The sequence below is a fragment of the Akanthomyces muscarius genome, assembly GCF_028009165.1.
Source record: "Akanthomyces muscarius strain Ve6 chromosome Unknown contig_11, whole genome shotgun sequence".
Taxonomy (NCBI): domain Eukaryota; kingdom Fungi; phylum Ascomycota; class Sordariomycetes; order Hypocreales; family Cordycipitaceae; genus Akanthomyces; species Akanthomyces muscarius.
Genome location: NW_026611614.1, coordinates 362092 through 373976, shown reverse-complemented (window position 1 = coordinate 373976; position 11885 = coordinate 362092). Strand labels below are relative to the sequence as shown.

The following is an 11885-nucleotide window of genomic DNA, read 5'->3' as shown; positions in this document are numbered from 1 at the left end:
CTCATCTTCGGCGTGTTCTTCAAGGCAGTCCACCGATTTGCAAGAGCCGCCAACCTCGAATGAGAAGAAAACAGAAGTGTTCGATCAGTGTCTTCACCGGTCTACCTGTCCTCCGCATTCTCTCTCAATCCCAATTAATTGGGCCTTGATCCGGCGACAGGATGGCACGATTTTCATGGGTATACAATATCACATCCGAGATAAGAGGAGCGTGTGTAGACGAGTAAAGGTCTCCTGGATCTATTCACACGGAGCTGAGCTCGAGCATAGTAATAACAAATACTTTCTTGTGCGGATTGCCATGCGAAGAAGAGGTATATCAGCCAGCTATTCGCGGCAGAGTCGACAACGGCTACAATCCAGCACCTGACTGAGTTCCACAAAGTAAAGCGGCCTTCAAATTCGACCGACGACGACGACGAAGATGCCCACACCGACGTAGCGTTCGAGAAAATAGCCTTGGCTGCTGGTCTGGCACGACGGTCTTTGCCGAGAGAGTGCTGGCGTTGAATGAGAAGCAGCAAGTTGCCAGGGCTCAGCATTCCGTGGAGGTACAGCATCTGAGAGGGGTTCACACCACAAGGTGGCAGCAGCATTATCGGCAGCAAACGCCATGGAGTGGCCGGGCTGGAAGTTGGTCCCCTACAAGCTTATGGGGCGTGACGGAACGGGCATAAAGGATGGGAGTGAAGTAGCGTTAAATTGCTCTACAAAGGGGAGTGATTATGCCACCACTTACCTCTGTCCAGCTGCCTACCACACTACCCTATACTAACAGTAGCACCTGCAGCGAAAATTTCCCTCCTTATATAGGGCACGATCATTTTTGTATATATCTTCTTCACTCAATTGTTCTGCTCTCGCGAAACTCGCCAGATTATGATTTGAGCACTTCATAGTATATTCTTATGCTCAAAACCAGCTTGAGGTCGTATTAATACAGTACTCTGTGTCTTTTGAATCAGCCTTGCGCTGTAACAACTAGAAATTGGTGGCATAAGCGCTAGTTTACAGGCCCGCGGGCCTACTAATTAGTGTAACGAACTGGAAACGCTTGCAAAGACCGCTTATCTATAGCTGTCACAGCGCTCGCTAATTTTTAAAGACAGAGAGTGTGGCCTCGGGCTGGTTTTGCACATCACAATATCAGAATGTAATGATATTGGTAGATAGAAATAGACCTCTTTTTCTCATATAAAGTATTATAGTTGGTGCAACTGTAGTTGAATGGGTCTTGGCCACTCCTTTGCTGGTAAAATAACTATACTATTTATCCTCTTAATGGTTTACAGTCACATCATAGAATATTAATACTTCCTTGTCCTGGATATGTAGAATGATCGGTCAAGTCAAAAAACTATATTGTCGAGCTATGCTAAAATTTGTCAGACGATCGATAGGCTTCACCAGACTCAAACAGCCCTGTCATGGTTTGTTCCAGGGCAGGAGCAGGAGGAGCAATATCGCAAGGTAACGAGAGGCAAGGAAATCATAATCGTTAGCGATTACAAGTAGACCGTGCGTAGATAAGACAGCACATGTGATTACCTAATGCGCAGATAGCCAAACACTGCTAATATATATACGCGGGCGGTTTCAACCAAGTTACTCGACCCTTTGCTCACCGTGTGTTTTGTCCAAGATTCTCCAACCCAGAGCTTTATATAGACTGACCGCGCTACGCAATTGCCAACTTTATTTGAACGGCCGCTCCACAGTACAACCGCTCTCTCCTTTCAAACTCAACATAGTCCAGTAGAGTTTGCCCCATCATGTCCAAAGCCCACCCTCTTCCGGATAACACAAGCAGCGTCACTGTCCTGCGCTCGCGATCCATCCTGCGCAAGCACGAGATTGATCATTTACCCACAGCAAGGAAGAAAAGACCGGCTAATCTCGTCAAGGGTCAAGTCTTGCCCAAGTCGCAGCCCAAGTGGGGGCCGGATCCTAAGATTGAGAACGAGCAGGGATCCGAAGAGGGAGAGGAAAACAGCGAAGAGGAAAGCAGCGAAGAGGAAGAGGAAGACGGTGAAGAAGAGGAGGAAGTTGGTGAAGATGATGAGGAGGAGGAGGAGGAGGATGACAGTGAAGAAGAAACAGAAGATGAAGACGGCGGAGAGGGCGGAGAGGGCGAAGACAGTGAAGAAGAAGAAGAAGAAGAAGATGATGATGATGAAGAGGAAGAGGAAGAAGATGGTGATGAGAAAACAGAAGATGAAGACGGTGAAGAAACCGAAGGCGAGGATTTTCAAGATCAACCCAAGCTTCGCACGCAAAATGGGCGTGACTCTTCCCATGATGGTCTCTTTCCAGGCGGAAGAATTCGCTTTCAAGTGCAAGCGCCTAGGAGCCGACACTCGGAGGGTACTCGGCCCTTTAGGAGCTCAAAGTCTGCTCGTCCTTGCCACACGGTGGTCAGACTCGGGCCGGTAGAAAACAGAGCTCGGACAGCAGCACGCCGTCACCGTCCCAAAAGGCTTGATGAGCCAGGCAAAGGACTTATGAACAACGATCAACTGGACCTTGAGAACAAAAGTAAAAGATCCATGCATCACCGAACCGTTAACGAGTTTCAAGCCAAGCCCTTTCTTATATTATTGATGACACTCTTCGGCGCCTACCTTGCCTGGTATAGGCAAGAGAAAATGGCTGTTGGTTATTGTGGCCTAGGCCGGCCTGCAAAACAACTCATGCCGTCAAGAAATCATGTACTAGACACAATTATACCTCTCATTGAGCCTAAGTGTCAGATGTGTCCCCAGAACGCTTTATGTTACGAGGGCTTTACCGTCCGTTGCCAGAATGACTTCATTTTAACACCACGATCTCTTGCACTTGGTGGGCTTATCCCTCTTCCGCCAACATGTGAGCCCGAGTGCAAAGCAGCTCGACATATACAGAAAGAGGCTGGTGAGGTCACCGAGGAGGATCTCAGACATTGCCGCACAATTTGCGAGTGCCCAGAGTTGAGCGAAGCTGGTGAGCAGGAAGACTCCTCTACAGTTAAAAATGACAGACTCCAAGGTTTTACAGGCCAGAAGAGTACCAAGGGAATGAATATTCAAGAGTTGAATAACATTTGGGAGCCTTTCATTGGCGAGATCACAGATCGACATGAGTTCGGAGTTCAGACGGCCGAGTAAGTTATCTACCGTGCATCATATTCCCACCCTTCTACAATTTGTATCCTAAGATTTTCCAAGTTCTGACTAAGTCTGCTGATTAGTTTTAGGCATGATCCTACAGATTGCACGGCTCCCCCGGCGTTTCAGACAGCAGTCTATCGCCCACCTCTCTCGCTACCCTTTCGTTCTGATGTGCAATCAAAGGACCAATCCGCAGCGGCCTGGCAAGATATTGAGTCTCAATTGGACTTTTGAGCAAGGTTTTTTTCTTGTGTCTGAGAGTAACCACCACAATTTACCAGATTTCGGCCTCGTGGATATCACGTTACATATACTGTCAAAAACAAAAAGCTCCTTTTTGATGACCATCTAGAAGAAGAGCACCTGCTCCCTCCGGACTTGCGTGACAACGTTCTCCACGCTGTATACCCAAAGGTCGCGATTCAGCGGCGTAAGCGTGTTGAAGTCGATCAGAGCAGTTACGTTCGTGCGAACTCATGTCGTGTAACAGAAACTGCCCAGCCGCGCAGCTGACCTGACCAAAAAGCCCGCCCCTCAGAGGGGTTTGAAGGTGGGATTATGTCTCTATGCCCCATATATCCATTGTTATTGTTATGAGCACCAGTGAATGTGGTGTCCACTGGCTGCCCTGTAAGACCTGGATAGCGTCTTCTTTCCTCCTTCATAGTCAGTCTGATTTTTACGCATCAGGAATTGAGCCAATCAACAACACGTTTTGAATAGCACTTTATGACTAACAATTATCAAGTTCGTAGGGCAAGTAGTCTTGTAGCAAAGTAGTTTCCTGCAGTAATAGCGGGCAGTTATCTCTCACTATGAAGATCCTGCGTTTAGCTTTCACCACATAAAAGCCAGCATTGTGGTAGAGAGCGACCAGGAATATGTCTTGCCCTTCTAGCCCTGTATTAAAATATCGTATGCATTTCGAGTGGTATAAACCTGTATCGCGTCTACACTATAATTGCCAAGTTTGTGTCGCTCCATCCCTGAATCTGTGCCGCTTGGCGTCCCTTTGTTGGGCGACGTTGTCCTCTTACCAGATCCACCTGTCAATTAAGGAAGAAAAAACTCCAGAGCCTTGAAGCCCGTATTGCAATGTCTTAATCTCCGTGGAGTTGCACGCCAATATACTCTCCCCCAGCCAGCGAATTCGTGCTCGAGGCAAATTGTTGTCGAAATATCACCCGCCAGCAGAATCACGGTGACATTGGCAGGATGCGTCCACGTTGACAGCCGTGGTAATAACGCTTCAACAGCCTTCATCTTTCTACAAGAAACAGCAGGAACCCTCCGTCGGTGGTAACAGAATTTCGCCTGTTACAGAATCAAAGCACCTGATAGCGAATGTGTCTTTTGTGTTCAGGGCATGGTGCTATGTGTGACACTTACGATATCTCGGTACGCGCATACAGTGTTAGCTTCTCATTCCGTCTTGTTAGCCAGTCCGATATTACTGCGAGAAGAAACGCTCCATGTCAACCATTATAAGGGCCATTCGTATCAAATTCTAAACTGATTTCGTCCTGGTATTATATAACTTCAACCACATCGGAGTGACATAACTGAGATGCATTTTGGCGCCATTCTGCCCACTGTTCAAACAAGATAGGATGGGCTCTAGGCCTCGATTTTCTGGCTTCTTCCGTAGTTCGCATCCATGGTTTTCCAATTGCGGAAAAGTGAACAATATGGGCCTTCTTATACAAATCCTCAAGCTCATCATCGGTTGCAGGGCGCCATGACCGACCATCTGGAAATGGAACCGTCTCTCCAGCATCAAACCACGCAGGAACATTTCGGTCTTCCCAGTGGCTGTTCATAGTGATGTAACTTCCTGGAAGCCTTTGGGCATTATCGCGAAACATATCGTTTATAATGTCCATATCGTATTGGCCGGGTCGTATGGAGGAGATGCTCGTCTGTACTTGCTTCCATAGTTTCGGGTTTGGTTTAACAAGCATACAAGTGCTGCTTAATGTGTCATTACTTATCCAATATGCAGGAACTGTCGCTATGTCGGTTGAAGCACTGTAGAATATTGCATCAATGTTCTGCATGATGAGTTGATCGGAGTCCAGTATGAGGCACCGCTGAATTTGCTCATCTAGCTCATGTACTCTAAACGGCACCAATTTCAACAAGCAATCTTTGTAGTAAGGGGAGCTTCCAGTAGAAAGAGGCGGTGGTGTCTCCAAAATTACTTTTGCGTCCAAATCTTTGAATCGAGTGAGGTACTCATTTGAAACACCACTAGATACAAATACGAGAATGCGATGCCTTGTATGATACATGTGACGTAGTCGGTGTATGTTGACAAGAACGGAGCATGCGTAAGCATCTTGGGTGGCGTAGAAGACATACGCGTTGGGGCTGACAGACTTCTTCGAGGCGTTGGCGCCGACAGACTTCATCGTCAATGCCATTCGATGCCAAAGAAAGAAAACGATGATGAAGGTAAGGGCGACACCGGCCAGTGACTTTAAGTGACGGTTCATAAATATCATCGTGGGCGTAAGACGTCGCGAGGAGTACAGATGAAGGTGGAATAAATGTTCCTCTTATGTTAAATAAGGATAATAGTGAGAGCTTTTAAGGTCTGCCGTCCGGCAGGGCGCCGGCTCCGCCAGAGGTACTACTGTTGTACCTTTTGGCCCCTAGAGTACCGCCTGACATTCTGAGTAGACACAATCAGCTATTTCTGGCCGGTTTTTTTTCACAGCTGCAGGTCACATCTATGAAGTCTTGTAAGACTGACTGACGTACTGGTATAGCAGATACAACAGCATCTTTTCCATGTAAAATGCTTTAAGAGCATGTCGACCTCGCGAGTCCGCAGGAGTTATATTTCCCATAATTTCCGCAGGACTTTTCGAAAGAACTCCTACGCTGTACTCGGTTTCACTCGACTTGTACGTTACCTCGTGATGAGACGTAAAGTCCCTGTCGCCACTCGTTCGGCAACGTGTCCGCTAGAATCAGCTGGTTCCAATTCAAAACCACCCTGCTTCTTCAGCAATCATCCGAGTGGACTACCAGTAGGACCTACCCCATGCAGTGAGGGCGAGGTCTCCGCAGCACAAACATCTTTCATTGGTTACCACACTACTGGTAACCAATCGCAGACACAGAACCAGGGCGCGGCGGGCCATTGGCAGCACATCAGGAGAGACATCCGAAGCTACCAGTAGACACGATCAAATATGAGGTGTGGATCCGTGGTGTGCGGCTGGCCCATGCGTGCATGACTTCACAAGGTGTATTCTTCAGCGCTGCATGCGTAGGCGCCACTCGCACCTACTGGTACACAAGAGCAAGGTGGACAGGGTGCTGCGCCTCGAGGCATTGATAAGGGCCCAGAGCAGTTCACCATTATTCGTGAAGCCCACCTTGACGGCTCCTCCGTGAGGCGGCTTGGAGTATCCTGTTGCAATGCCTTATTACCATTCTGTAGAGCAGGACGAGCTTGGTGCCCGAAGGCACATACAGCTGCGCTTTGTGCCGTCACTTTCCGCCGAATTCTGGCGTCTTTGCACGCTGCTAGAGGGCCGCCCGATCATTGAAGCGCTGGTATAGATATGTGCTAAAGTGCCCAGGTGGTCTGCAGGGCTATGTCGGGTTACCAGTAACGCCCGTTGACCTGCTTTTACAGTTTATAACTCACATCGGACCGACTATGCATGCCGCACACAACCGACGAGCTGCCGGCCGACGCGACTTTCGAGCTGGGCGACGCGAAGTTGGAGGCGCCGGCAGGCCCGAAGAAGAGGGTGTGAAGGAAGGCCCACCTACGAAAAGCCCCTAGTAACGCAGCCTTACTGAGCAGTCGAGCGTGGCAACGGATGGGCAGTCGGAGGGGGCCGGGGTGGAATCTTGCGCTGAGAGTAGTTCAGTAATCCGTACCAGTAATTGGAAGAGCGACCCGCAGGTGCTTGAAGCAAAGGCGGGTACTAGTACGCTGGATCACAGCGGCGGCTAGCCATTGTGCTCTGTACGCCTTCAAAGCAGACGCGTCCCTAGAAGCAAAGAGTCAACATGTATTCGATAAGGATTCGACAAGGTTTCGACCAGGTCTTAGCAAAGACAGATACATAAAAGTACAAAAAGCGCTGTGACAGGTGCCGAGAGAATAAGGTGACGGCGTATCAGTAGAAAGCCATCAGGGATTAAGGCCTACTGAAACAGACAAAGCTCGCTATACTTTCGGTGGCTCTCGCTACGATAAGAAGTATCCTGATGTACGCTCTAGGTACCCTGACCATGGCAAGATTTCAGCATGGGCACATTTATTTTTGAAACAGACCTCCGTATGCCGGTTGGCCGGGGGTCGCATTGCTGGAACGAGGTTCGGGAAAAGCGGATGGCGGGCTCTCGCTTGCCGAGGATTGTGCACATGAATCCACCCAGCGCTATGAAATGCGCTACTGTGCATGGCCGGATAGCATTCTTTTATATGTTGCGCTATGGTGTGCATGGAGACTCTGTAGGGTTGCAGTGCCAAGCCTTTGCCAGGCGGCTTTTACAGCTTCGCTTTTAGGACGCCTTTGACAGGAGAACTTGGGCGTCATAATTGCGCAGGCTCAAGCCGAAAACCATGCCTGGTCAAGAGTGAGCTGTTAAGGGTGACAGCTGCCTGAATTCGCCAGAAAAGACGTACAATATTGATCTGCACACCGTGGAAGTAGCCTTTGGCAAGCACTTCGGCCGAATATCATGCCGCCAACGAGCGGAAAAGTACCCTACAGAGTCGTCCTAAGATGCCGGGCGTTTCTGGGTGCAGAAGAATGGCCTGAGTGAGGTGCTGGGCAGTTTGCCGAAAGGGTAGGTAGAGTGCCCTTGCCGATCGGCACAGCTCGGCGGATCATATGACAGGAGGGAGCGCACCTCTGGGGATAGCAGCGATGTTGGGTGCCCAGAGTGGCGAATTGATGCTAGGCTGGTTGGCTGGCAACTGGGTGGCTGGGGTCGCAACAACACAAGTGGAAGGCGGCTCGATAAACGAGCCAACCAACGAAATGCGTTGGACGAGGAAAAGGAGGAATCAGCCGCTTCTTTTTTGTGAGTAGTAATGCATGTTCAACCTGATCCTGTATCTCGTCTACATATGCTTGCATGGCGAATATCGAAACGGCCAGGAGGCAACATTTGCTCAGCCAATGTCGCGTCACAGAGACGCAGGGTCCACTCCGCTCCATCGACCGGCAGCCTGGACAAGCTGGTGCAAGAAAAACTGCCCTCATGTCGCATACGGCCAACCTCGGCACAGCTCGGCGGATCACATGACAGGAGGTCGACGCAGGCAGGGCTTGCCAGTTTCTCTACTAATATGCATGCCTTCCAGATGAAGTGAATTCATGGTTAATATCGTGCATGGCGCGTCGTAATTGACCTGCAATTTCTGGCAGAGGGCTACTGGTACGTGCGCCACTAATTTGTTGGTTGCAGATCTTCGTGACGGCGGGATTCAGGAGTTGCGTCCCCGGTGGCCCAGGCGGCCCGTCATCTACCTAATTAGGTATCTACCTACCTATGTACCTAGGTACCCTCTCCTAACGTTACCTAATCCCTTTGTGTGCCGTGAGCCTTCGGATACACTCTTGTACTTTGCAAGGATGTTAGCGAGAGGCTCTGAAAACCTATGGTACCAAGGTTACGCAGCGATCCGCACCAAAACTGACGTACCACCAGTACAGCACACTACCGCGCTTCAGGGATTATTTGCAGTGGAAAGCTGTATCTCTTGGTATAGCTGGGTACTGGGTATAGTGACCTGGCTGTAGGCTTGCGGCAAACAAAGGGATAATGGCTAACACTACCAAACTACCTACAGTGCCTCCAGGTAATTCCGAGCGCTAATGTACCTAGGTATTTACCTACAGATTACATCCCTCTCTTATTATTAGCGCTTTACCCCTCCTTGCCCTCCAAGGCCCCTGGTCTGGGCCCCCTCTCCTTCACTCTAACTGTAGACACCTAACAACACAGGAAAGATGTGCGCTGCAGTGTTGTAATTTTGGTCATGCTCCGAGGTATGCCTCATTAGATCTGTGAATTCGCGACTTATTGGATGTGGTCCTTCAACCGCTTTTTTTCGTCTCGTCAGAAACACTACAACCCACTGTGTCGCGAACACTGATTTCTCTTTCGCCTACCAGTAGCCTGACTCGCCGCTGAATTTTCGCCTCAGCGCTCGACCAGACACGGTTCCGATGCAAGGCTCCCATGCCAATTTGCGCCACCCAAATCCCTCCCACCATCAACCCCCTGCATTGTTGGCGGGCTCGAGGCGAACCGAGGGCAACAGCATCTGGTTGCATGCCAAGCACCCATACCAAGGACCTCGCCAACGCAAGGAATCCCCCAAGCAAAGCCGCCATGCAAATCACGCTGCCACCCACCCACCCCCTACTTACCAGTCAACCAGTATATCCTCGACGAGACCACAGACCGATCCGCCCAGCAAAAAAAACGTATTGTCTCAGGCCTTTTGCTTGATTTCAAAGGGTTGGAGATGTCGCTGAGCGAAGGGGAGAGAATGAGTGGCTAGAAACAGCCCCAGTTGACCAGATAAAGAGCAAGACGATGGGGATAGACACCATAAGCGGAAACAGAGCGATTTGACAACCAGAGATTACTGGTATATAGTAGCGGCTACGAGAATCTACATCCTATCACAAAAAACGTCAGCTTCGATTCGGCTGCATCGTTACACTACCAGTAAGCATCATTATACTAAATACTCACCTGGAAACGACATGCTCCATGTCTTCCATCATGCGCTGGCCCACTAGGCCGACCAAATACATGCCGACCAAATACAGGCCGACCAAATACATGCCGACTGAATACATGTCGACCTGGGCAAAACCTGCCGCCAATGGCGTGACGAAGGTGCAGATCATGGAGGCGCCGGCGCAGATGAAGAAGACGGCGACGAGAAGGGCGACGAGGAGGGCATGGTCTGTGAGTGCTGTCATTACCCCGCGGCTGCCGACCAGAAACCGCGAGACCGCGCTGAGCCCAGCGTGTCGCGACAGAAGCTGCGCAAGTACCCAGGAAAAACCAGAAGACGGCGCCGAGTACTCCGTATGTCGCCGCAGCTGATTCCAGCCTTGGTGATCGTGAATGGCAAGAATAGGTACCAGTGGAGGTGATGTGAGTGGAGGTGGTGTGAGTGGAGGTGGTGTGAGTGGAGGTGGTGTGAGTGGAGGTGGTGTGACTGGTCACGATGTGAATAAGTTAGTTGTTGTCATTTTTGTGAGTCGATTAGGTGTGAGCAGAAGGCCCTTGGAAGCAACGGTTTGCCGTACGACGTTGAAAATTCCGCTCGAATGCGACGTTATTAGACATGAGGCCGCCTCTGCCGCCGCTATGACCGGCCGTGGTGGCGCCACAGCCTTGGTATCCCTTTGTCTGCGGTAAAGGAGCAAGTAGGTATTTTACAGGGGCAACAGCCAATCATGTGTACTGTAAAAACCGAAACGGGTGTCGCGGGTGAGCACTTACAGAACAAATTTAGTGGGGAGCCGCCAAAAGTAGCCTGTACCTGCTAAGTACCGGTACCTTTTTGTCTGCTCTTAACAGGACTTAACGGCCAGCTGCCGCTTAATGCTCTACTCAATATTTTCAACCAAGTCGTCGTTACGCACAGCACTGAGGCTCTGGAAGGCACGAACAGGCGTACTTCTCTGGATCTATGTAGCCTGACTCAGCTGTCTCAGAGCACCTTCCCATTTGTTAGTGGCGCGTTGGCTAGCCAGGTACATCTCAGCCCTAGTGTAACCATATTTGGTGGGAATTACCCCCATCTTTGGTGGGAATTACCACTGGATTTGGCAGCAATCTCGGGGGCGTTCCTAGATCTCTGGGTCGATTGTCTGAGCATCCACATCATTAAAACCCAAATACTTTTCAGTTCAATTCCAACGGTTTTTATTTTAATTTTCAAGTTTTTGGACAAAATCATAGCATCTTCATGGCGACTTGGGTTGGAGATGATGAATATTCCACGGAAACCCATGGAAATCGATGGAAGCTAGCGTAGAGGCCACGGTGTCCACAATGTCGCTGGCTGGTTGGTAGCACTGCGCCAACTTGAATCTTGCCTGCTTCATCAGTGCTGCTGCCGGTACTTGCCGTGCAAGATCAGAAGGACAAGGAAGATTTGAATTCTCAGGATTACGACAACGATTATGATTTTTTAACCTCCGGAAGGGACAGAAGTCCTAGCGTAAATATCCCCGCCCAAGAACCCGACCGAGCCGACACTGCGATGACTACGAGACGGCTACGAGACGACCCCCTCTCCTACGACTGAATGACTGGGAAGTCGACAGTCAATATACTAGAAGTAACTCTGTACGTATCCATGACGACGTTGTATGGAAAGTGTCTCTCAGTTAAATATTAGACAACGGCCGATTGCCGGAAACGATTAGCTAAATGATCTCGCCTTGTTCCCGAGCGATTCCAGAAACAAGATTCCAGGTACAGCTTGAAATAACCATGTATGTTTGTACTATGAAGGTCACCCACACGCTGTAGAGCAATCGGGCGATAGTCTGACTATGATTACCCTTCCCGAACTACACCCGATTACAAGAGTAGACTCTGACACAGATGAGCAGCGCGGCCGAAACTCAACTGGAATCCAGAGCAATTTTCTTCCGTCCCATGTAATCCAATTCTCGTAAATGCCAATACCAGAACGTTCCATAGACAATTGTATAACATCGAGAATGC

The 11885-nt window shown here is 49.7% G+C and overlaps 1 protein-coding gene across 1 annotated transcript; it reads right to left on the bottom strand.

The window, feature by feature from the left end:
• Positions 1–9804: 9804 nt before the first annotated feature.
• LMH87_007644 (uncharacterized protein) lies at positions 9805–10120 on the bottom strand (the record flags this gene model as incomplete). Its single annotated transcript, XM_056199560.1, has 2 exons — positions 9805–9811; positions 9888–10120. The coding sequence occupies 2 exons, from the start codon at positions 10118–10120 to the stop codon at positions 9805–9807; spliced, it is 240 nt and encodes a 79-aa protein (XP_056057998.1).
• Between the last annotated feature and the right edge of the window lie 1765 nt (positions 10121–11885).